This window comes from Enhydra lutris, unplaced genomic scaffold (genome assembly GCF_002288905.1).
Source record: "Enhydra lutris kenyoni isolate GAN:26980312 unplaced genomic scaffold, ASM228890v2 scaffoldscaffold9, whole genome shotgun sequence".
Lineage (NCBI taxonomy): Eukaryota > Metazoa > Chordata > Mammalia > Carnivora > Mustelidae > Enhydra > Enhydra lutris.
In genome coordinates this window covers 32807547-32834931 of record NW_019154093.1, presented here as the reverse complement: position 1 = coordinate 32834931, position 27385 = coordinate 32807547, and the positions used below count along the sequence as shown (strand labels likewise).

Sequence of the window (27385 nt, the reverse complement as noted above, 5' to 3'; positions counted from 1 at the left end):
GACACTAGCCAAAAGGGTTAAAACCATTCTCTCATTCTACTGCCATCCGAACGGTCAGTGAATCCAGGAAAGGTCTGTGTCATTTCTTTGCGCCCCAAATCACTAGATTATGTAGCAGACAGGAGATTCAGGTGGGGTCAACTAATGGAGAGTTAGATCCCGATTAGCACAAAATAGTGGAATCCTGTCCTCTTGCATTCGCTAACCACAGTCAAGTCCCATTAGGGTAAGCCCAAGGCATCCTCCAAGTGAGTGGAGGAGGGAAGGGTCTTCTGAACAGTCGCATGTCCTGCTGAGAGGCCTGGAATCCCAGCACTCATTTTCTGACACAGTTAAAACCAGCCTGAGGATAAGCTAACACCGAAAAAGCTCACACTATCTGTAAACCTTTTTTTCAGCTAGTTTAGCCAACAAGCTCGCTCTCTTTAAGGTTTAAGGCAGCTTCAGTTGGGATGGGTTGCTGCTCGCAACTCAAAACACCCTAATAGAATCCGAGAGGAGGAGGAGGAATCTATGATGTATGTACACTGCTACCCTTACAACAATCCAGAGTTGAGACAGGCATTATTTTGCAGCTAATAAAGTGAGAAAATAAGGCTATAGAGAAAAAGAGAGGAAAAAAAAAAATAAGACTTGCCGAAAGTTACATAGTTGGGGGCACCCAGCTGGTTCCATGGGTAGAACATGCGACTCTTGATCTTGGGGTTGTGAGTTTGAGCCCCATGTTGGGTCTAGAGATTACTTAAAATCTTTTCTTAAAAAAAAAAAATCTTTATAGTTACACAGTTGGTAAGCGAAGGTCTCAACTGCCTTTAATGATCACTTGGCAGAGAACATCTGTAAATATGAACAAGATTACCACTGTTCTCTCCTATTTTTTATAAGAAAAGTCTTCTTTCCTTGATTCTTTATTCCTGTTGCAGCTGTCCTACTTTCTTTTAATAGCCTTAGCCCAATGGGCCTTTGTTGATATACACCACTAATGACTACAATTTCATCATATTCAAATGCAAACACAAAGGCGTATGGGACGCTATCTTTCCATGAAGAATAAATACCTTCATTTCTCTAACTGGTCTCCCTATCTCCATGTCTGCTCTCCCCCACCCCCAGCACATACATACGCCAGGGTACCAACAGCCACAGGGATATTTCTTTCTTTTTTCTTTTTAAAAGATAGATTTATTTATTTATTTATTTGACAGATCACAAGTAGGCAGATAGGCAGAGAGCAGGAAGCAGGCTCTCCGCTGAGCAGAGAGCCCGATATGGGGCTCGATCCCAGGACCCCGAAATCATGACCCAAGCCAAAGGCAGAGGCCCAACCCACTGAGCCACCCAGGTGGCCCCACAGGGATATTTCTAAAGCACAAGTCAACCACGTCACTCACATGCCTAAAATCCTCCACAGGATGAAAACAGTTTTCATTTTGTTGCTTTTCTCCACAGTGATCTAGCCTTTCTCCTCTTCCTCCCCTCTTACCTTATTTCTGTGCCTTCTTTTGGCCTCTCAAACACACCAAGTTTGTTTTCCCCCCTCAGACCCTGTGTTTTCTACTCCTTCCCCCAGCTTCTCCCAGGCAGCCCCCAATACATCCCCACATCAAACACCAGCTCTTCCAAGAGGCTGCCTTTGAACCCCACAGTAAGCTACTTCATCTTCACAGAACTCATCAGGGTCCAATGTCCCCTTTCTTTGATTTCTGCATATTTAAATATCTTCCTCTTATACAAAGTAAGACCCTCAAAGGCAGGAACTCTGTTCTCTTCATCCCTATGTCCCACAACTCGAGCAGAGCAGGAACATTACAGGTAATCCACAGTCACTAATCAACTGATTGACTTAATCTAAGCACCTACATGGGCCACATTAACCAAAACTCCTCAATAGGGCTTTGTTTCTAGCTGAAAATAAGAACTGCAAAATCCACAGCTATCTTTTAAAGATTTTTATCTTTATCTGGATTATGGTTTATTCTTTCTAATCCTGGTCATTATTCTTTGATAAGAGCGATTTTTTTTTTTAAGTGATCTTGTTCTCACAACAGATTTTGGCCCCTCCCTAAGGAAAATAAAAAGTCCATCTAAATTAAAAAAAAACAAAAACAAAAACAAAAAACCCAAAAACCAAAAAACAACCCTCAAAACTCAACAAACAGGCACACTGGAACTTTTAAAATGGAAATTTTCTAAAACTAGATGGTAACCATTATACAAATCTACAAAATTAATAAAACCAATAAATTAATTTTTTAAAAGTCAACAATAAAGAACCCAATTTAAAAATGGTCAAAAGTTGGGGTGCCGAGGTGGCTCAGTCCATTAAGTAGCTATCTTCAGCTTGGGTCATGATCCCAGGGTTCTGGATCAAGCCCCATGTCCCTGCTCAGCAGGGAGCCTGTTTCTCCCTCTCCCTCTGCCTGCTCCCCCTGCTTGTGCTGTTAAACCTGTCAAGTAAATAAAATCTTAAAAATAAAAAATGGTCCAAAGTTTTGGCATTTCACCAGAAAACTACACACACACACACACACACACACACACACACGGCAAACAGGCACACTGAAAAATGCTCGGCACCATTATTCACTGGGGAAATATTGATTAAAACCACAATGATTTATTACTTCACATTTTGTAACAGCTAACGTTACAATGACTGACCCGATCAAGTTCTGGTGAAGACAGGGAGCAACCATGATGTTCCTACATTGCTGGTGGAATAACAAAAGGACAGAGACCCAGGGGTGTCTGGGTGACTCAATCTATTAAGCGTCTGCCTTTGGCTAGGGTCATAATCCTGGAATCTGTCTCCCCAACTAGTGCCCTCCCCCACACACAAATCAGGCTCCTGGCTTCTACCTCTGCCCCTCACCCTGCTTACGCTCTCTCACTCTCTCAAATAAAAATCTTTTAAAAAATGCTAATGATATAGACCCTCTGGAAAGCAGACTGGCAGTTTCTTACAAAGTTTAACATATGACATAGTAATCCCACCCCTAAAAATGTGAAAACTTATGTTCAAACAAGAACCTCTACATAAAGGTCTATAGTAGGAATGTTTATACATTTAGGACTTTAAGAAATCCAAATCTTTTCAATTAGAAACAAACCAGTGTGTTGGTACACACAATGAAATTTTATTGAACAATAAAAAGGAATGAACTGTTCATATACACAGCATGGATGAATTTCAAATTACGCTAAATTTAAAAACCAAGACTCAAAATGCAAATCACAATGCAATTATAGCATATTCTAGAAAAGACAAAACTACAGAGACAGGGACCATACCAGTAGTGTTCAGGGGTTCTAAGTAGGGTGAAGGGAGGACTGATCACAAAGGAGCAGGATCAGAATTTCGGGGGTGATGAAAAGTATTCTGCATTGACTAGGATGACAGCTGCATGACTGCTCATTTATCCAACTTCATGGAACTCTACACCACAGAATACATTTTCACACCCATCAGGATGGCTGTTTTACAAAAATAAGTTTTGGCAAGGATGTGGAGAAATGAAAATTCTTGTGCATTGCTGTAAGAATGTAAGATGTCAGTGGGGTGCCTGGGTAGCTCAGTTGGTTAAGTGTCTGCTTTCAGCTCAAGTCATAATCTCAAGGTCCTGGGATAGAGCCCCACATCAGGCTCCCTGCTCAGCAGGGAGTCTGCATCTCCCTCTCCCTCCATGATCTCTCTCACTCGCTCTCTCAAATAAGTAAAAATATTTTAATATATATATAAAATGTCAGTTACTATGGAAAAACAATGGGACTATTCCTCAAAAAATTAAACAGAATTATGTGATCTAGCCATTCCACTCTGCATATATACCCCAAAGAACTGAAAGCAGGGGCTCAAACATTTGTACACTCATGTTCATAGAAGCGTTATTTACAGCAGTCAAAAGGCGGAAGCAAGCCAAGTGTCCACTGATAGATGAATGGACAAACAAAATGTAGCATATACATACAATGGTAATTATTCAACCTTAAAAAGGAAGGAAATTCTAATTCACATTATAACATGAATGAACCTTAAGACATTATGGTAAATAAGTCCGTCACAAAAGGACAAATATTGCAGGATTTCACCACTTAGTCTAATTAATTTCTAATTTTTTTAGAAAAAAAAAATTAACAGTTACCAGGGGCTGCAGGGAGAGGAAGAGAGATTTTTAATGGGTACTTAGTTTCAGTTAGGAAGATGGGAAAGTTCTGGAGACACTGGTGGTAATAGCCACACAATGTGAAAGTAGTTAATGCCCAGAACTGAACCATTAAAAATGGTTCAAATAGTAAACTTAATTTATTTATATTTTACCACAATTTTTTTAAATAACATGAAAAAATATTTGAGGACTTCAAAGATTTGGTTATAAAATGTCAAAGCCACATTAAAAAGTAATTATTACTATCTACAGGGAGAAAAAAATACTACATTTTACTGTATGTAACTTAAATGAATGTAATGCGGTATAAGCAAAGTACATTTGAATCATTACTGTAGGACCTCATTATTGTACTCAGTTGACTCTACAAAGTTTGGGGGGGGGGTGTTACGTTGGGGGTTTTTTGGCCAAAAAATAACATGGGAAGCACGAGTATTTTTTAAGTTATAACGAACTATGAAGCTACATTTAAATTTTTCTCCATGATCTATCTGAATGAAGCTGCAGTCTCTTTGCTCTCCTCTCCCCCACCTGGAAGAAACAGATGGCCTACTGGAGATTTTCCAGTTTCCAGACAAATCCAGGGTCTTTCACCCTGAATCCTCACCCTTTTAATGGGACCTATCAATAAAGTCACGACCAGAGTTAATGGCAAACAACTATACTTGCGTTAAATTGGACTAAGAATCCAAATTCTTCACTTGAGGCACCCTTCGGCATGCGTGCTAAGTCAGCCCCTGGCTTGACTTCAGTTCAAGTAGGCCACAGTCCTGCCCCTCAAGACTTGGATGGCTCACTGGGATGCTAGTCACCCCCCCCACACACACCCCCAATCCCTCCCTCGATTCTCATTCTTCCTTGGGCTGCTCCTGACTCCTCCCCTGACTGGCTCCTTCTTTTGTGAGGCTCCCCAAACCGCGCCCACCACTGGCTCCTCCTCTTTCTGCAAAACCCATCAACCCCTCCTCTGATTGAGGTGGTGCCCAAAAGGAGCCAGATTCTTTCCCATACTACCCAGTCCAGAACTGTCACTCCCACTCACCCTTGTCCAGTAAGTATTTATTCATTTTAAGTACCAGGCACCATTCCACATGAAAACAGGAGTGACTGATACAAGCTCCCTGTGGGAGGTTAGGGGGGTGTGACAAACAAGGTAAGGAGAGAGTGAAGAGAGGCAAAGCAGGGTACTGTTAAAGGTGACCCAAGAGAGCTTCTTGCTATTCCCAGGCAGAGGGAACAACAAGTTCAAAGGCTCTAGGGCAGGTGTGTGCTTGGAATATTAGAGGAATAGTGCATGTGGGAGTGGGAAGGGTGGCAGGGTGGGGTGAGGGGAGGTAAGGCCACAAAGATACCAAGGACTAGGTCCCATGTGGCTGTAAAGACCACTGTAATTTGGGATTTCGCACTGAGTCAGACAGGAACCTTTGGAGAATTTTAAGGAAAGAAGTGACATTCTGACCCCCCCACCCCCACACACACACCAAAAGATTTTAAAACATCTCCCCGGTAATCTTTCTAATAGCCCTGGTTTCCTTCTAATACTATTCAAAAATTAGTAATTTACTTTCATGATTATCTCTTTAATGTCTATTTTCCCTAATAGATGGTATACTCTATGAGAATAGGGCTCGTGTCCATTTTTTCAGTCACAAACTGAAATCCAAGCACAAAACCTGGCATATAGTCCATGCTCAATAAACAGTTAAGCTAATTAATCAATTCTAGCCTCTAGGATAAAGTAGCTCTAAGTACGTAATCTGCAAACACACACATCTTCGTCTTTGTTATATTCCAATATACATACCTCAGCTTTCTCTCACACAAAGAAATTAGACATCAGAACCAATATTTACAAGTCCTAATGTGCTTAATACTCTGTTAGACATTTTCACCAATCTGAAACATTTTAAATCTTTGGTACCAAGTAAAGGCTCAAGACCTTTCACTGTAAGCCTAGAGTGAGTAATGAAATGGACACATGAAACAGTGGCAAAAGCTAAATTTGCAGTAAACATGAGAATGTTACAAAGTTGCTATTGAAAGCAGGCCACTCCGTTTCTGCAGTCCAGACATTTTTCGAGTCCTCACCATGTGCCAGACAAACAGGACTATATAACCCACACCAGGACTACAAGATGAATAAATCTGGGCATTTCATTATGGGAGTTCATGCTCTAATAACTCACACCTGTACAAAGCTTTACTGTTTGCAATTCTTGCCCACATTATCTCAATATACATTTTAGCAAAAAAAAAAAAAAAAAAAAAAAAGTCTAAGCTTCCTTGATGGTCATATTAATTTACACTAACGCCAGGGATCTCAACCCATAACAAATATGACTGGTTCACCATCAGTACAAAGTCTGGTTCCCTGTCACGCATCTCCTAACCCCTGCCCAAGGATACAGAAGGGTAAATATCCCCATTTTACAGGAAGGTCAATGAAGTCAATTCTGGATCCACGAGCCAAGACTGCCAAAAACCTCAATTCTCCAGGCTTTCTCCAAAACCACCCAGGGCAGCAACAACCCAGTGACCTTCCCTTAGCAAGAAGGGAAAAAAAGCAAAGAGTGAAAAAACAGGCTCTCTCCCTTAGCGGCCAAGGGCAGGTCTCATTCAGAGGTGACATTATCCAAGCAGAACACGGCACACACCCCACTTCAGCACCACCTACTTCTGGGCTGCCAGAAGAGGCCCCGCCTTTGGAAAAAGCCAACCCAATAAAAGTGGATGAAATGAGGACAAAGGAGTCCAGTATCTTGGCAGGGGTACAGGGAGCAATCCAAATGGGCAAAAACATCCCATAAAGTTTCATCTGAGTTGCCAAGTAATTGAGGATGGACAAGAAAGTCAATAGGTCCTTCTAGACCTCTCATCTCCTAGAGATGAATGTAAGGATCACAGAAACACTTTTAAGAATATTTAAATATACGTACATATTCTACCAATAAGGCAATATATATTCCACTTGTAAATATTGTAACATTTATATTAGAGAGGTGATACACTTCAACATTTCTTCTTCAACTGTCTTTTCATGTGTCTTTTCAGACACAGCAGTTATTGTCAAGGCTTTATGACATCCCTGGGATTCTTGCCCCCACCCCCCAAACCCATATAGAATCCTCACTTTATTTTCAAGATATATGCAAATACAAAGACTATTTAAGCTGGTTAATTATTTTATATATGGAGTCAGGGCAGACTGATGATGAATCTGTACCTCACTGAATTTACGGATCACTAATTTCTAGCCATCCCTCTTTTAAATGAAGATTTCTTAAGAAAGAAAGTTGGCTATCATACACCAGATTCAGTTTGTCTTGTTTCCTGAACATACGCCTTATCAGCTCTGCCACAGCTGAAGTGATTCCAAATTGCTTTATGACACACTTGGATTTTCTCCCACTAATAATTCCTCCTTCCTGCCCATGACTGGCAGGCTTCTTCCACACTGCAGTAATGTGGGACAGCTAATTATCTACCAATCCACCTTGCTATTCCGCACTTGGCAACTTTTATCTGCACAGGACAGCTGCACTCTCCACGTTTGAAGTAAAATGTCAGTCTCTGCTAACGCAACAAGACTTACATCACTAATGATGTCTCTACACTTTGAAGAAACAACTCAAAGCCTAATTAAAAATTCAGATTCATTCTCACTGGCTTGCCGATTTTCACTGCCCTTCCACCAGGGCCTTGAAAGTATTTTTTTTTTTAATACTCCATGCAAAAATAAAACTTAAAAAAATATCCAAGGGGAATTAAAAAAAAAAAAAAGTGCTACAGCGTTGGGCCTTGACAGAGTCTTTAAAATAATTGTTATGGTTGGAACAGAATCAAGACGTTATCACACACAACAGATAATAACTTAGCCACTGGCTTCTTCTCTACAATTACAATAAAACACACGATTTCCAGGCAAATATGGACCGTAAGTTACTTTTCAACGATCCACCCCAGTATTTAGGTGTCGGAATTTTTTGAACTGAACTCAGAAATCATTTGACTATGTAATCTGAAGGAGGGAAAAACTCCTTTTGAACTCAGAACAAAGTGGGCAGGGTAAAGAGGCATTCAAATGACATTTTATTTTGTTTCATTATCAAATCAAATAAATAACTTCTCCAAAATAATAATTCTATTTCTTTTCCCTTGGTGAAAATTAAAAAACAAAAAACAAAAAAACACCAAACTTCATACTTCTAATGACTAGGGAGATACAAATCCTGAAGTCCAAAATATAACTTTGCCTGAAAATTACAGGTAAAATTTCCTTCTGTAGACTTTACATAAACAAAAACCAAAAAACCAAAGTTCCTCCCTTGAAGTTTTGGTTTCTTTTTATGCTTTACCTTTTTAATAAAAAATTACTGATGGTGGCACAGTTCATAATTATAAACAAAAAGACCATTTACAATTGCTCTTTAAAAAAAAAAAAAAACTAAAGACTGCCAAAGTCTCAAAATTTTTGTTTCATCTGTGGCTCACCGACTTTTTAGATATTTAAGTAACAACTCATCAAAACAAAAACAAAAACCCAGTCAGTTGTTGAAGTCCACTATGAGCTTTACACGCTCACCCATAAAAAACCTCAGACCACCTCAAAGAAATGTAAATGTCCTTAATTAAGTTTCTTTTCCATTTTAAGGCAAAATTCTCTTGTAAAAATGGAGCTCCCACAGGATAAAATGGTGTAAAGAGTCAAAAAGCAAGAGTCTTAAGACCAACATTTGAGTTCTAAGTCTACCACTTACTACTGGTGTGAGCCGCAGAGAGCCACTTCCCTCACTAGGCCTCAGTTTCTGGTCTATAAAAGAAGGGAGTAACAGTGATGCTCTCCTTTCCTTCCCAGTCCTCATGTCACCCAGTGATCTGAGGCGCTGAAAGGTCAAGGAGAAAAGGTGTGCCAAGGGCAGACCTGCTGAGCCTGGATTCATACACCTGAGGGCAGACCTCAAGAACACAGTGGAAAGCCAGGCAGCCTGCCTTGCAGCCAAAAGCAGAGAGGCCACAAAGCAGGCCCTTTCTGAACTGGACTTGGGGAGGCAGAGCAAAGCTATGGGACAGGCCCTAGCAGCTGGTGGCAGCTGGTGTCTGAATCCTACATCACTTCAGCTGAGTTTTCTAGGTACCAAGCTTTCTCTAGATTCCTGGTTCTTTTCCCCCAGAGTACATCTCCAAATAAAGGATACTCAGGCACGAGAAGGAGCAAGTTTCCAACTCAAGCACTGCTAGCTAAGCTACCACCCGCCATGCTGAAACAAAGGGGAAGACCTATTTAAGAAAGTAGGCATGTAGAGAGAAACTGTGTACTGGCCACATTGTTTAGACCCTAATCCCTAATCCAGTGACTACCCAAAGATTACCCAGACTGTTCAACCACTTGAGGCAACAGTTCCTTTCTTGCTCAGCTAATGTAACTGGGTGTTTTTTACCCACCATATAAAAAGTCTTAACTGACATGAAGGATCCAAAGATCCCACAACCTGACCTCTGTCTACTTCTCCAACCTCTTCCTGCACTCTTCCTTCCCTCTGGCTCTCCAAACTCCAAACCTTAAAGCCAGCTTTCTATTCCTCAAAGATACCATCACAAAGGGGCCCTCTGGGAACTCTAGTCTTCAACTAACAAACTCATTCCTTCCACCTTTTCTGGAAAGCCTTCCAGAAAAATCCCTCTCCACCCTCTAAAACATCAACATCCCTGACACACTTTCCCCAGCATCTGGTAACCCCTCTCTCATTGACTGCATTGGAAATTAACTGATGGAGATCTCAGACATAACCCAGTGCCTGGCACCAAATATTCAACAACTATTTGCTTATGGTAACAGAGAGTTCATCTCCCAAATCAATCCAATTTAGAACTCTTCTATCAGAAAGTTTTCCTTTCTTTTATACAGAAATTTGTTTCCCCATAACCTTGACACCCAAGCACTGATTTTTACCTCCTGGAACCCACTGAGTAATTTCAATCCAGGTACTGCAAACTGGTGGCCTTTGGCCTGATCCAGCCCACAGACACATCTGGTTTGGCCCACAGTTTGTGTGTTTTTGTTTTTTTGGTTTTTTCCTTAAATTTGAAGTAGTTGCCAACACTTTTAAGAATCTAGAGTTTCGGGGTGCCTGGGTGGCTCAGTGGGTTAGAGCCTCTGCCTTCGGCTCAGGTCATGATCTCAGGGTCCTGGGATCGAGCCCCGCATCGGGCTGTCTGCTTCCCCCTCTGTCTCTGCCTGCCTCTCTGCTTACTTGTGATCTGTCTGTCAAATAAATAAATAAATAAAAATATATATTTAAAAAAAGAATCTAGAGTTTCGTCTAAAAACCTGATATCCACCTTCTCCTGAAGAACAGTCACATGGCATCACTGGACCCACACTGGCCAGGGGACAACTGAGGAGGACAGTAGTACCTGCCAGTTTACAACAGCCAATGCCATTACCATTCCCCACTGACCCACACCTGGCCTACCTCACTCATTTGGTCTAACTCACCCCTGTTTGCCCCATAGTTCCACACTTCTTTCTATCTGTCATCTAGATCCCATAGTTCAGCATTTCTTTCTATTCTGTCTTGGCCCACAGAAACTGCTTTAGCCTCCCCAAAGAGACATGAGCTCTCAGAGGGAAAGCAGTGGGTGTTCTAGGCCTCTCTTACACTCTCCCAGCCTCCAATTCTGCACAGAAGCACCCAGTGAACATTTGCTGACAGGCTCTTCAGAAGACAAATACATATACAGCCCACCTTTTCCTTTTCAACCTTCCTCTTCCCCACTTACAGCTTCTCCTTACCTGTCCCTTCCTCACTCCTGCCTCCTCTGGAAGGGGCAGAGAACAGAGACAAGGAGAAGATGCGGTCCATGAGGCAGCAGTCACATATGTGTGTAGAAACTAGAAACTGCTCACTACGAAAACAAGGATCCTCATGGCCTCAGGCAGAAAGCCAGATGTGAAAATGAGGACCAGACCGCTTGTGTGAGGGAGGGGGGGAGAAAGGGTCCCAGAGGAGGCCCCCCACAAAAGAAACTTGGGCATTACTTCTGGAAGGGTGAGGAGGTTGCTGAGCAAAGATACTATTTATAAAGAGCTGGGGGTGGGGGATAGGAGGATAGTATTGCTCAAAATCTCAGGCATGTCACCATAAAACACTTAAAGTATATGCCCTTCAAATATCTGTCTTGATCTGTGGATTGTAAATTCCATATATAGTATACCATTATGGATCTTATAAATATTTTAAAATGCAGTATTAAGGATGCAATTTAAAATGTTCTGGATTTAAAAAAATAAAGTATTATGGATGAAATGAGGGGAGATCTGGAATTTGCTTCAAAAATAATTGGGGAGGGGGTGTGCAGGCACAGGCAGAGAGAAAAGTAGCCTGACCAGGAGTTGCTTAACAGTTTCAGCTGTGTAAGAGGTACGTGGGCACTGTTATGCTATTCTTCTGTTTTTTTCCTCCAAATCTTTGTAATGGAAAGTTTAAAAGTCCATACTATTAAGAACCCCAAAGGATGGTTTTGCACCACATCCCTAGGTCTGTACACCTCACTTCGGCAACTCCTGGGACAAAGGACTGACCACATTGAAATCTGCAGGTTCTGAAGACTTGATTTTGGTGTCATTCAGGCTCAGGAGCTACATGTTTGTTGCCTTCCAGGTTGTGTGCCCAGACACTAAAAAGACAGTCCTGTACTTCCATTTACCAACTGTTCCTATGTTAGACCTTGTGCTAGACACTTACTTTTAATACCTATTTCCAGTCGTTAACACTATAATGCATGAAGCATGAAGACACTAATGTTCAGAGCCATTTAACAACATGCTGAAAGTCAACATGAATATACTTGGCTGAGTCAAAACTGTTGCTTCTGTTGTCCCTTCCTACTTTGAATTTCAGTGTTTTTTTACACCAGGTGAAAGCAGATCCAAAATAAATCCCACCGCACATAATAACAGAATTCCAGAGTTCTGCAAGGTTCCTGTCTGCTCATCCACTTAAGCTCAAGGAAGGAACTCCTCAAGCAGCAACCAGAAATAGCACCAAGTAATAAAGTGTGAAACCATCCCCTCCCCCTCCCCCACACACCTCCAGACTCAAGCACGACTGGCAGGAAAAATAGAAGCACAGGCTCGATGCCAACTAAGACAGGTATTAGTGGAAGGAAGTGGACAGAGTATTAAGCACAACAAGGATAGTCCACCAGAAGTCATTCAACATGCTTTTCCTTGGCTCACTCTTACCAAGTTCAACTCAGAGTCATCTATAAATGGTCAGTTTTCCTCTACTCCACATACTCAATTTCAGAAGAGAGTAAGGCAGCAGTTTTCCCTGCTAGGGCTTATACTGTACATAGGGCATAGACTAAAACCACATTATTTGCAACTAGAGGTGCTTTCTCCCCCCATAAGACATTCAATATTGCTTAAGCACACATTCCCCTTATCCTGAAGTATGCCATTCCTGGTACAATAGACAGGATTTAGGAAAAAATACACATCTAACCTAAACATAACTGCAAACCAAGATGCTTGAGTCCAATAACCACAGAAGCTCCTGTGAGAGCGGCCAGTGAGCTAAGACGCCATAGGAAGAGGTCCAAGAGTCCTCGCCCATTCCTACCAGGGCTTCAGGATACCCACTACTCTGTTCAGTGCCACCAAAGAGTGTGAGAACTGTTCGGCGAACTCCTGATTTGGTCAGCCTTCGTGTCTGAGACTGACTTTCAGGACTGACCTCTTTGTGCATCCCACCGCCTCTATCTCTTGCCAGCCCCCAGATCAGAACGTCTCTTTTCCTACTGGTCTCCATCATCAGTTCTGAGCTGCATCCTCCTTATATTCCCAGGGAAGTCTAACCCACCACCCTTCACTGCAGAGAAGCCCCCTGCCCAAAGCTTGCTGAACATATGCAAAATGAACAATGCCTTTAGGCAATGCTGTCTGTTCTGGTACATACAAAGGCCTCCCCTTTCACTTTCAGCAGCAGCCACCCATTTCCAGCTTCGCTTTCAGCAGCAGCCACCCATTTCCAACTTCGCTTTAGATTTTCAAATAGCACCTCAGCCCCGCTGAACCCTTCAGTTCCTAAAGTCACATCTGTCCTGGATGCTGCTATTGCTCCAACTGGAGTTAAGCTCTAGTTTGGGCTTCTGGTACTTCTGCCCCATCCCACCCCACCCCCCACCCCCACCTTCCAGGCCCCAAACAGCAGCTGTCTGACCAACCTGCTGGTGTGTCGGTCAAGTTCACAGTGACTATGCCCAGCCCAGCAGAGCTGTGTTAGAGCTACAATCAAGGCAGGCACACTGGCCAGGTGCCAGGCCCTTGCTGTTAAGAAGCCTGTATTGTCATATAATGTTAAATGGGCCTTATAAGTGCCTGGTGAAATGGCTGCCAGAGCCAGATAGGCTTTCTCACAAGCAGACATTGTTATTTAACCATTTTCCCTGAGCAATCTTCCCTCCTCCTCTAGATTACAAACTCCTCCAGGGGCTATGCCAAATACCTCCCTGTAAATCCCTTCAACACCTAGCATAGGGTTCTGTGCACAGTAAGCTTTCAATTAATAGTTCTCCATTTAAGAACCACCGCATTCGCCAACACTTCCCAGCCCCAGCTTCACGTGAGCAAATGCCTTCACGTGTACTATTTCCATTAAGTTCACAGAGCCAATCTCTAGGAGGAACCATCATCCCCAGTCTTGCAGATAAAGATCGCCCAACTTCTAAGTAGCAGAGCTGAACCCAGGTCTCCAAATGGTCAATGTCAAGCCCTTTCCACTCCAAGCTGCTGCTTCATAAAAACTTGTTGCAGGAGCAAATAGGCAGAAACCCATCTGCCTTGCTATAGCCACTCTGCTCCCCACATCTCAATGTTGATGGCTTCACTCCACCAGACACCTGAGGAGATGATGATTAGGTTTTTGACTTTTGCCGATGATGTAGGATGTCTGCCGCGGTGGGGGGGGGGGGGGGGGGGGGGGGTATTATTCAGTGGCAGCTTTCCCAGAGCACTGGCAAAATTAGTTGGTGTGCAAATCCTTTAAAATAGTTTGTATTTTAGTCAATCAGAGAAAGACAATTATTACATGATCTCACTGATATGAGGAATTTGAGAGGCAGGGCAGAGGGTCATGGGGGGAAGGGAGGGAAAAATGAAACAAGATGGGACCAGGGAGGGACAAACCATGAGAGACTCTCAACCTCAGGAAACAAACTGAGGCTTGCTGGGGAGTTGGCGGGGGAGGGATAGGATGGCTGCGTAATGGACACTGGGGAGGGTATGTGCTATGGTGAGTGCTGTGAATTGTGTAAGACGGATGATTCACAGACCTGTACCCCCAAAGCAAACAATACATTATATGTTAATAAAAAAGATCTTTATTTTGTCCATTACCAAAAATGAATGGCAAAAAACAAACAAAAAACACCCAACCCAAGAGTCAGCAGACTTCACGAGAAAACCTTTCCAAGAAAATCTTTAAGATAGAGGGGACGGTTTGAAGGGCTGTCTATCAGCTAGGCCACGGGAAACTACGGCACTGAAAGGCGGCCTGATTTTTGTTTTTGAGAAATTACCCCTTGACCTTCCCGTGAGTGGTATGCGCTGCCACTGGAAATGCTACAACAGGGCCCCTTTGAGGGCTGCTTCGCAATTTCTCAAAATTAAAAATGGTCTTTGCAGAATTTCTGCAGCAGAAGGGATTGAGAAGTCTGAAAATGGGCTTTTTACGTGTAAACTGACCCGCAGAAAGTTTTTCATCAATGAGGCGCTCTCCTGAAAGGTCTGCACTGTGCTCCAAATGCCAAGGTCAAAGGATCCTTAACTGAGCGGGAATATTTTTCTTCCTTGCAAAGAGACCTAACCTCTCCCCAAAACCCCTTGTATCTGCCCATCTTCTCCCCACCCCCTCCATCTACATATGGAAGTCTGACCCTGCCCGCCCTTAACACCCACAAGAGGCTACCCTACCTCTGAATGACAGAACAGCTTTACGGCTATAAAATCCAACATTCCACAAGGGAGGACTCTATAATCTGCACTTTAAATACCTAAACCCACGTAATTTCAGACCCATTGAACAAATCCCAGAGGTTTACAGAGGAAAATGTGAGGCTCCAAATCTTTGTTCTAAGGGCCAAAAAAATCTAACCCGCCTTAGATTTCATTTTACAAGTATTCCTCCCCGCAAAAGCTGGCAGTCTAACAAAATTAAAAAGAGACTCTTTCCCCAATTTTCCCAGATGGAGGCAAGTGGCAGATCAATGTACAGCTCAAGGAGAGGAATTTAAATACAGTATGTGCTTCTCCTTTCAAAAAAGGAGAGAAGCCACTTCACATTTTGCCAGACAAAACCCTGTCCCCAGGAGGCCAGTTTCCACAATGAGGTTGCAAAGGTGCTAGAAAGAGGCCAGTAGGGAGGAGATACAGGGCCATTTGGGTACCAACCCCCCACAGATCAGAGCTTTTCTTCCAAAGTGTCTCCTTTTCAACAGGGAAGCCTTTTAAAAGTACATTTGCTTTGGATCCCTACCTGAATGACAATGTGTTGGGATCCAATTTCACCTTTTGTCAAGGATCGGGTGAGAAACAGTAAAACTGCTGTCACCATCTTAGAAAAAGCCAAGTCCTTAGTTTATATAGGGAAGGGGCTGGGGGGCGCTTACAACCCCTGGTCCAGCCCTAGCGATGGGGTGAAGGTGACAAATGCCTCCTAATCTTACAAACAGTCTGAAACTCAAACATATTAGACGTCCTTTATTTAAAAAGGTGTCACTATGCAAAAACATAATTGTTTGGGCTCTGAATTGAAACATTCACCACTGGGAGGAGGGGGTATCTTAGTTCCTTCCTAACATTTTAGTTCCATTTCCTCTAAAAGTCACTTTGCTCCTAAGAACTCTCAACAACCATCACAAAACGCATGTGGAAAAAGGCTAACAGAACCTGAACCTGAAAAACCTCCACAGAAATGGGCAACTAAATGATGTATCCTAAAGGCTCGTCTATTGTTATGCAAATGACAAAAATATCCGACTCTATTGCACTTTGTGGCCTGGTGTCTGCAAATACAGAATTACCTTTCAAGCAAACCATCCACTCCTCAATCTCACCTAATAACAAAACAAAAAGCCCAACCTCTTTCACTACGGTGGAAAAGGTCTAAAGGAGTGGCTTTAGGAAAATTGTGTCATTCTGAGAGACGACTCAGGGATGCCGGGGGAGGCATCGTAGGGAGAAAGGCTTTAAGGGGGGGGGGGGGTGGTAAGACATCGGAAACCTGAATCCCAAAGTGACTCAAAACACCTCCCCCGGTCGGAGGTGGAAGGGTGGTCACAGTAGAATCGAAATCAGAAACCTATTCCGAGAGCACATTCCTGGAAACTTCGCTCTTTCGAAGACCACATTTATCACCATTATTGTTGTTAGAATGCATAAGGGAATAAGGTTATTTAACGGGAAGAATGTTATAGCAAAGGTTTCAGACTCTTAAGGTCACCTTAACCTCTCCTAATCGACTGGCCTTTCTGGCCTAATAATAATAATAATAATAATGGCAGGGTAGAATCTCCAGGTGGTTGCTATTTAGCAATTTTTACTACTGTTACTAGTATCACCTTCAGGATTCCTTCTTAGCCACGGACAATCTTTCTGTAAGCCCCTTCCTCCACTGGGGAGGGCCAACATGGTAAACATTCTAGAAAAATGGAAACCTTACTCACTGTTCCCCCCTTTTCCACCCCTCTCCCCAAAAGCACACACACAACAAAAATCATACAGCGGAGAGTGCGCAAACAACAGCAAGCAACAGCGGAAAGCAGTAAGAAAAGTCCCTCACACGGAACCGGAGTCGCGAATCTACCAGGCCAGCCCCTCCCCCAATGCACCCTAGCCGGCAAAGGGACCTCAGAGTCCACTACCGAGGCCGCTCTCCGCCGGGACCCAGGTGGCCCGGGAGCAGCTGCGCACGCTGTGGTGCCTTCCTTCCTTCCGGCGCCCATCCGTGCGCCTTGGTCTGGGGGACACAGGGAGGTGGTCAAGGGCGTGGGGTAAGGGAGGAAAATCGTCGGAGCCAGGCGGGGCTGCCCCGGAATGGGTACACAAAGAACGAAGGGGAGTTTGCAGGGTCAGGAGGGTGAAAACACGACTGAGCCGGGAGGGGAGAGGGAGGGTGCGGGGGGGGGGGGGGAATACGTTCAAATTAGGGAAGAGGATTCGAAGGAACCACTGAACCCTCGCTGAGATAAAGGAGCTGGGGTGGGGGGCAGTGTAGAGTGGGTTCCGTGCAAAGGGCAGGAGCCTCTGCAGAGGAGAAAGGGAGAGGTACCTGTGTGCTTGAAAGAGGAGTTGGTGTGTAGTCGGGGGGTGAGGGGAGGTCTGAGCAGAGGCGTCTGGCGGAAAGGGGGCTGCGTACAGACCAGAGAGGTCTGTGCGTGGTCAGTGGGACCTGTACTGGAGAATGGGACCGGGTTCTACGCATAGGAGAAAGGCAAGATGCCTGGCAAGTTCGGGGGGCGCAAAAGGGGCCACTTACCTGCATAGTGACGACCCCCAGTTCCTCGGCCGCCAGCCTCCGCATCTGGCTCGCCAGCACTTGCGCCTCGTCCAGGATGGAGAAGTCGGCGTCGGCCACGGCGCCCAGCAGCCAGCACGCGCCCAGGCAAAGCAGCCAGAGGGGCGGCCGCCGCGCCCGGGCCCCAGCCGGGCCGGACGAGCCCCGGCAGCCTCGGGCCAGAGCAGCCGCCCGCGCCGTCTCCTCCTCCTCAGGCTCGCGGGCCATGCTGCCTCCCCCCACTCCCCGCCGACTGGCTCAAGGCGCCGGGAAGCGGGGAGGGAGCAACGGGAGGTGCGCCCTGGGCCCGCTTGGCGCACCCCGCAAAACTTTCTTGCCCTGCTGCAGATGCCTCCGCGCGCCGCGGCGGCTCCCAAACTTAGGGGGCGCCCGGCTACAGCGCGGGAGCGCGGGCGGCCACCATCGCCGGGCTCTGGCGGCGGGCGGGAGAGGAAGCGGCCGCCCGAGCGCTCCCAGGGACCCCGGCGCCGGCTCGGGTCTCGGAGGGTGGCGGCGCGCGGGCCGCGGGGCTGACAGTGGGAGCGGCGAGCCGCCGAGCTTTCGCTTCCCCCGAGTCCCGGCGCGGCGAGGCGGAGGCGGCGAGGACGGGCGGCGGCACCGGTGGAGGAGGAGCGGCGCCCGAGCTGCGAAGCTGGGCAGGCACCCGAGCAAGGAGGGAGAGGGGAGGCTTAAAACATACGCGCGCGCACACACACACACACACAAAAAAAAAAAACAAAAAACAAACAACAACAACAACAACAACAACAAAAAAAAAAAAACTGAAAGAAAGCAAGCAAGCGGTGGGGGGAAAGGGAGGCGTCTGGTGCCACCACGCTGCACTCCGGCTCCGTGCACTTCCCGGCGCGGCCGCTGCCGCTGCGGCGGTGATTTATGGAAGGAGCGAGAGAGGCGGGGAAATTCCCCCAGTTGCCCCTCCTCTCCTGCCCTGGCTCCCGCCTTAGAACCGGCCCCCCGGACGCCGGGGGCCGGAGAGCCGGCTCGCTGCTCGGGTACCAGCCCTGCCGGGGGTGGGGTCCCTCGGACCTTCTCGTGGCTGGGGACAGCGACCCACCCCAGCTCTCACCGCCATCACCAATGCGACGGACTCCGGGGTCCCACCCGTTCCACGTTCCCTCCAATGTCCCTTTAAGTCCTGGGACGCCGGCTTTCTGCCGGGCAGAGCTTGAGAAGGAGGGGACCGCCGTTTGTGCGTCCATTGCTTCTTTTCGGTGTCATTGGTAACAATCACTCGACGGACCAACAGGTTTCTTTTATTTAATCAGCTACTGTGTGCCCGGCACTGTGCTCCGGGGGTTGTATATATTAGCCTTTAATGCCACCACATCCCTATGAGTAAGTATCTTTATCTTAAGTTTTTAGGTAATAGACCGAGGCTAAGAGAGGTGGAATAAATTGCCGAAGGTCACCCAGGGGACAAGAGGCAGATCCAGAAATTAAGCACGTCTAATTCCGGGATCTTGCTCTTAAATATGACATAGTTCTTTCTCTCTTTTGAAATGAACCATCTGATCCCATCAAAAACAAAACAAAATCCCCAAAGCTACCGAACGGGAGTTGGCCCCACACATCTGCGAAGCATGGGGAGGCAAGGTTAACCTTCCTATTTACTCCTGGCTCGGGCTCTCTGAGAGCCTTCCAAATCACCTGTTGGAAGTACCTGGAACAAGTGGCTGCTTGGGGTGGGGGAAAGGTATGCTAAGGCCGCCCTTCATCCTTCCAAGCGTGAGGTTGCTGCTCCAAAGTTCCTAGAGAACAGAGCCATATCCCAGAAGGTGAAGGCACTTGCCTAGGGATACCTAGTTGGGGTGGTAGTAGGACTAGGACCTGGATTTAGTGCTCTTTTGCACTTTATAGTAAAACCTGTTGTACTTCTTTGTATTACATTGTATTATATGCCCACCTATTCTGAATTTCCCAATCAGTGTGGTCTCCTATACTGTATGTTTTCTTTTTGAGACACTTTTCACCCTATCCTCCCTTGAGACAGGGACGTCAGACTCTTGCCGCACCATCACTTAGTATCTGTGATGTTTGTTTGACATAACTTGCACGTGCTAGAACTAAAGTAAGCTTGGTGAGGGCAGAGACCAATCCACCTCTCCATCATCCACACTTAGCTCAGTACCAAGCATAAAGTAGGTGCTGTAAAAATCAAGCTTTACTTAATGATAGGATAAAAAAATATCTACCTGTTCTACCCCCAGCATTGAATTGACATTTGGCAGAGAAATGATCCTGTAAGTTGTTTTTAGTTATATTATTGCACATGGAGGCAGTGAAACAAACCATTTTAGTCCACGTGGTAAACGGGAGAGAAAAAAAATAATGGCACTTAGCATTATTAATGTTTTGTACTGGATTCTTCAAGGTTACTGTCACCAAACTTCTCACACATCTCTAAGCTAGTTTTTTTTTTTTTAAAGATTTTATTTATTTATTTGTCAGAGAGAGAGAGAGCGTAAGAGTGAGCACAAGCAGATAGAGTGGCAGGCAGAGGCAGAGGGAGAAGCAGGCTCCCTGCTGAGCAAGGAGCCCGATATGGGACTTGATCCCAGGACGCTGGGATAATGACCTGAGCCGAAGGCAGCGGCTTAACCCACTGAGCCACCCAGGCGTCCCTCTAAGCTAGTTTTTTGAAACTCCTTCAAAATGGCTTCTCTTTCTTTGCCTATCCTTTGTATAGTGGTATTTCTTGGGGTCCTATTTCTGGAAATTCTAATTCTATGTCCCCTTTCTTCACTCCAAGTTTCTTTTTAGAACTCTCCTGTACACTCGTGTCTTCAATTATCATCCAGACATCAGATTTTTACAAACTTCTAAACAAAGCTTAATCTCCCCTTTGAGCTGGATTTCCATTTTTCCAACTGTTCACTAGCTTTTCTAATAGCTATACCTAAAATTCATTACTGCTTTCCCTCATTCTCCACATAAATCTGCATCTGATTGCATACCTGGGTGGATGTCACCTGCTCTTGAAGCTAGGCTTCTTACTCCCTGCCTCCACTCCAGTTCCGAGCCTGTCTCCTGGCCATCCTGGCACTCCACCTGTATCCCAATAGTCACTTCCGTCACTTCCTGTCACAGCTGACCTGCATTAGAACCACCGCCTCCTCCCCAGTCTCCATGCAGTCCTTCTTACCCCAATCATTCTGTTCTTCACACTGAAACCAAAGTCATCCTTCTAAAAGTCAAATCTGAACTTGTCACTCAGTAACCTAATCATTTCTGATGCCCCATCACAGCGAAATAAAGTTAACACAATAAACAAGCTCTCTGTGCTCTGGTCCTTCTGGTGCTTCTGGTCCTACTGAAGCCACTCTGCAGCATTTAACAAGGAACATTGTGATTATCCCTTTAAAAGTCTTTTCTCCATCCTAATGTTTCTCATTAGGTCCACCACCACCTGTAGCCTTGAGGCAACTCTTGAACAGCAAAGCCTGTGCTCCATCCCAAGTTTACTGAAGTGGAACGGGTAGAGGAGGGCTGGTCCTGCAGTGCGCAGGACCTCCTCCCCCCTCCCCCCACCAAAGGAATCTTTTGAACTGCTTGCTATTAGACTGCAAACAAAACTCCCCAGGATGGTAACTCAGTCATTCTGGAGCTCAAACATTTCGCCCAGCGTCTACACCCAAGAGATTCTCAATCCCCAGGAAGAGCCATGCTATATCTTCTATGTTGCCAATGGAGAAACGTCTCAGAGAAAGTCATTTGTCCAGGATAATACAACTTTTAGATGGTGGTACCAGTGTGCAAACCTGGGTCTTTAAACACCAGATAGCAAACCCTGAGCTACTAGTCTGGTGTCAGAATATTCACACATGTACCCTGGTATGTGATAGCCAAATAAAAGCTTTTTGACTGATAAACTACTAATCCTTAATGTCCCCAGCCCGTATAAGTGAAATTGTCCCACCATTGACCCCGCTCAGCATTAGTTGATTGTCTTCGGGCAGAGGGGCGGGGGGGGGGGGGGGGGGGGGGAGGGTGGTGGTGGTAACTGATTGGACCTGGGTGGGAATGTGACATGAAGGCAGCCAATCTATCACATGCCATGGTATGACAAAAAGATTAGGTGGGTCAAACAAATTTTTATTCTCAAAAATTTACAAACTACTAAGAGGAAAAGCAGGTAGAAGTAGTAGTTGAAACAAAAAGGACATAAGGAGTCATAGGAGCCTTGAGTCCCATAGTACATATTGTAGGAAATGTAGAGCTGTATCTACATAGCACTTAATACATAGAACCACCCAATAAACAGTGGGTATGAGTCTGCACACTGAAGCTAGGAAGGTGTAAACATCACAAATGAATGAAGAAAGCCAACTGGAAAGAAAAGAGAATGGAATATATAGAACGCCTGCCTTATAAGACATATCACCAAGACCTAGAACTAACTTTCTGGCTCTAATTCCAGTCCACGTGTTCTATTAATAAGAGACTCCTTTTTCCTTCCCCTTTGTTTTAATGTAACTCTAAGGATCAAGTTCAATCATCTATTCTACATAGTGAAGACTATGACTAGTAGTCATCTTCCATCATTTATTCTATACAGTGAAGACTCTACTGACTATGCAGCTTTTTGAACTTAAAAAAAAAAATGATGAAAAGATGGGCAGGTAGGCCACAGCTGTCCTTAGGACTGTAGATCACCCCAAAACTTGCCTGATGGGCTATACCTTCTCATTAGCGTGCTCCTGTATTCCCTGCTTGTGACAAAAATACCTGTTCATTGCTTGTTTCCTCCCCGGAAGTTCCAGCACTTAACATATGACCGTGTAATTGTCCATTTGCAACTCTGTTTTCTCCATCTTAATGTTTCTCCTTGCACAGGGCCATGATAATCTTCTCTGCACCATTCCAGTTGTAGCATATGTACTGCCCAAGTGAGCACACAATGTTTCTCAGAGTAAGGTCTACAACCACATACAGCAGAATCACCTATCAGGGACGGTGTCGGCCACCCTCACTGCCACAGAGTGCCACGGACCCAAATGATGTGGGAACAAAGAATTGGGGAAAGATTTTTTTTCCCCCAGAAAAATTTATTTATTTGACACAGAGACATAGAGAGAGTGTGTGCAAGCATGTGGGGAAGGGGCAAGGGAAGAGGGAGGGAGAGAATCTCAAGCAGACTCCCCACTGAGCCCAGTGCCAAACTCAGGCTTAATCCCACAACCCTGAGATCATGACCCTGAGCAAAACCAAGAGTCTGATATTCAACCGACTGAGCCACCCAGGCACCGCAAGGCGAAGGATTTTTAAGAAAATCTATGAATCTTTCACTGCGTACAAAGAGGGGCACAAACCATTTTGTTCCTTGACTACCAAAAATGAACAGCCCAAGATTCCTCATCACACTGGCTGCTCTTCCTTATTTGGGGAGGTACCAAGCCACTTCAGTGATGGACCAGTTCATGGTACTCATTGGCTAAGATTCTCAACACAGAAAAACTCCGTGTCAAACTGCTTTAAGGAACTCTTGCAGATTTCTGCAACTGTGGTATGGAGTTTCTAAGCCACCACAATTCCCCCTTGCATGCTCCAAAGTGAAAACAAAGCCCAACTTTGCAACAAATTCTCCACCTAGTGCTGCTGGCAGGCCTCCACTCAAAACAATAATTGGCAGCAGACTACACTGAACCTGTGAACTAGGGAGCTCAGGAAATAGGAGAGGTAACCCCAAGGGCGGATTCTAGCACTTGCTCATTAACTTCCACAGGACTTCAGATCTCAGCAAATATGTTTTATTGCTAAATGAATGGAAATGGCTAATGGTCTAGACGGGATCTCAGAATGCAGACCATCCTCGGTTTTCATATTCTTCCAAGTGATTTTAAAAATTGTCAGATTTCCCATTTCCCCTTCAGATGGGGAGCTAGCAAAGACTGAATAATAGTAATAGATATGAACTTCAGAACCCGACCTTGGGTTTGGCACTCTATATGGCACAACATATTTCTTGAGCACTTAGTATGTTCCTTATGCTTTTTCAGCTTCAGCATCAAGACAGAGAAGATAAGATTATTATTATGATTTCACACACAGGGAAGCTGAGACTCAGAAAGTTTAAGTAAGTAACCTAAGGTTATAGGCTAGTAAGCTGCAGAGCTGGAATGAAAACCCAGCTTGACTCCAAATTCAGTTCTTTCGCCTCTCTATCATGTGCCTTTCTCTAAATGAGAAAAAAGAAAGAAAGGAAATAATACTTGGTACCAGTAGATCCCTGCCAAAGAAACATTCTGATTTCTGAGGGACAACTATTTTTTCTTGTTAATTTCAACAAACATTTATTGAGAATTTGCTATGTACTAGTAGTTTTACTAGGGATACAAAGATGAGTAAGATGAGTTGTCCTTAAGAACTTTATAGTTATTGGAGAAGTTAGAGAATTTTAAGAGGGAAAAATATCACGTATGGCAAGTGACTCGGGGCCTTTCCACCTGCTGTTCCCTGTGTCCTAAATGCTCTTTTTCCAGATATCTGCATTTCACTGTCAAAAACTGTGAAGAGTCTGAAACTTTACCCCATTTGCAAGCCAACAAGTCAGCCTACCCCAATCTCAAGGATGCTGGCAGAAGACATGAGGCTCTGGGGTTAGAGACAAAGGGCTTTAGTACTCAGCAAGAGTAGTAGCCAGAAGGGGAGCATTTGTGCCAGTTCTCCAAGCCCCAATTCTCCCTGGCAACACGGAAAGGGCCAGATGACACCTTCAGTATTGCACTGGAGAAGAGGAACCCCGAGCCCAGGTAACCCAAATCTTATTTATAATGAATTTCAAAAAAAAAACTGCTCTTTGCCCCGGAAGGAGATATCTTTAATGTACTGGACAGAAGGAAAATTTTCCCCTTACTTCAAAGAGAGACACTATCTCTACCTGACAAAGCTGTTCACTAAACAAACATCACAGCAAATATAATGCAGAGTAATAGGGCACTTAGTACCTTGCTGACAAGGCATGCAAAGATGCAAGAAATCCATAAGGAATTGTCTCCCCACACCACCTTTTTCTAGTCTGGATTCAAATGGGTTTGGGGAGGCCTTCCCTCACCGTTCCATTTAAGACTGTAACCCCTATATCCCTCCTTCCAGGAACTCTCTATACCTTACCTCTCCATTGTACTTATGCGTACTTACGCCGTCTAACATCATGTATGTTTGCTTACTTGCTTTATTTCCAGCTCCATGAAAGTGATGATTTTTTTTAAAAGAATTTATTTACTTGAGAGAGAGCATAGGAGCGGGGGTGAGGAGCAGAGGGAGAAGCAGACTCCCCACTGAGCAGGGAGCCTGATGAGGGGCTCGATCCCAGGACCCTAGGATCAGGACCTGAGCACAAGGCAGACTCTTAACTGCCTGAGCTACCCAGGCACACTGGTGATGTTTTTTGGCGGGGGGGAGAGGGGGTCAACATATCCTTCATGTTTGAAATAATACCTCGCACATAGTAAGTACTCAAGAAATAGTTATTGAATTAATGAATATAACATGGAATGCTCTAGAGAAAGAGGTTACACATCAGGTACAATGGAAGGGGCATTTAATCTAACCTAGGAGGGAAGTCAGAGAGGGCTCCCTAGAGGAGCTGTTGCCTCAGGAGTGTCACCAAAAATAGGTAGAGTTTACTCAGACCAAAAGAAAACATCCCTGGAAGAGAGAAAAACATTTAAAAAATGTACAAAGACCAAAACAAAATATAAAGAAAGGAACTAGAAATTGGGGATTTCCATAGCAGTAGGTGGGAATGGGCACTGGACAATGGGGTTGGTGAAGATTTGGACATTCTTCTGTGAGGGCTGGGGAACTATGAAAGGTTTCTAGGTAGAGAAGTCACATTTTAGAAAAGTTACACTGTAGCTATGTGGAGGATGGATTTAAGGCAGGAACACTTGACTCACATTCATTGACTGAACTGAAATAGCAACTCAAAAGTATCTAAATATTTTTAATCAAAATGTTGAAATTTCTTAAGGAAAAGTGTGATATAAGTTCTTAGTATCAAAAAAACAAGACAAAAAGAATATCCAGAGCTTTAACAAGATCCCTCAGGGCTTTTTATAAACATAATAATAATAATGTAAACTGAAACGGTGTCTTAGGAAACAAAGAACAAGAATTGACTCTGAGCTAGTCGTTTCTGTATACGGAAATCAGACGACTTTCTTTCCATGGGCTTGGTGACGCTTTGATTGGACACAATAAACAATATGGTTCTTTTCATTTTACCAAAAGTTTAAACTTTTTCTAGAAACTACTTAAGAGTCATAGAATGGGAAAAAAAAAAAGAGTCATAGAATAAGGGTGCCTGGGTGGCTCAGTTGGTTGCGCGACTGCCTTCAGCTCAGGTCACGAACCTGGAGTCCTAGGATTGAGTCCTGCATCAGGGTCCCTGCTCAGCAGGGAGTCTGCTTCTCCCTCTGACACTCCCCCTTCTCATGCTCTTTCTCAAATAAATAAATAAATAAATAAAATCTAAAAAAAAAAAAAAAAGAATAGAATGATGTGTACGCCAAATCAGAATAACTGTAGGGTGAGCATCCACTAGACACAAGGGGCTACACTACTGCTCTGAGTTTACACTCTGACAAGGGAGGCAAGACTTGGATATATACAAAGTGAAATAGCAATGAGAGGTTTAAACCACAGATCAAGGCTACAGTAGAAGAAATGAGTTACACAAACACAGTAGTTTGCATAATGAAGCGATGACCATGTATGGAAAAAATATTAATAGCTAACACTTTTTGTGTGCTTACAAAGTTCTAAGAATAATGACCTGTGTTTTAAATGGAATTTTCTCATTTAATCCCTAAAACTATGAGACATGATAATAATAGCTAACATTTGAGCTCTTACTAGGTTCCAGGCACTGTTGTGTTTTCAATGGATTATTTTGTTCTTGTGAAGACTGTATTTAGGAGGTATAATCAACCCCATATTACAGATTAGGAAACTGAGGTTTAGCAAGAACTAGCTCGCTGCCAAAGGTTTCATAGCTGTTCTATGATGGTGTCATTATTTAAATATTTAAATTATTTAAATCCAGGCCATCACTCCTAATTGCTGTGCTCTCCTGCTTCATCATACCAGGTATATATTATTATCAAGTCCATTTTGCAGTGGAGGAAACTAATGCTCAGAAAAGTGGAGCCATAAACACGTGTCTCTATGAAAGTCAAAACACAGGAAGCTAACGATCACACATCTTGAATGATCAGGTGCATGAATGGCAGAGATTTTATATTTTATCAATGTCATCCAACTGACTTGCACTTGAATTACTACCTGAGTAACCCAGCGGTAAATGGGGCAAACCAGATTCAGATTTGTAAAATCTTTATCATTCACTCATACCAGCACCTTGATAAATGCTAGAGAGCAAGGATGTGACAGGCACACCCCATTCTCCTCCGAGTTAACAGCCTGCTGGTAAAGACAGATACTGAACCAGCAACTGTAAGAACAAGTGACTGAAAGTGAGGAGTTTGACAAAGGGCAGACACTTTTCAAATCAGTGCTCCTTTAGTACTCATGTACTCCCAAATTCTAGAGAATTTTAGCAGTCTTACCAGAGTGGATGTGTGTACTAAGCATTGTAATTTCACCCGATAGCCCCAGGGGTCAGGAATAGGGGAAAGAAAA

The 27385-nt window shown here is 44.3% G+C and overlaps 1 protein-coding gene across 1 annotated transcript in view; it reads right to left on the bottom strand.

Annotated features, from left to right (window-relative positions):
* The window catches only part of LOC111143371 (cache domain containing 1), a 201491-nt gene extending 183541 nt beyond the window's left edge, over positions 1-17950 (bottom strand). The window contains exon 1 of the mRNA XM_022497070.1: positions 17705-17950. Within this exon, the coding sequence (XP_022352778.1) occupies positions 17705-17950 (246 nt within the window). The remainder of the gene's footprint in view (positions 1-17704) is intronic.
* Positions 17951-27385: the final 9435 nt, after the last annotated feature.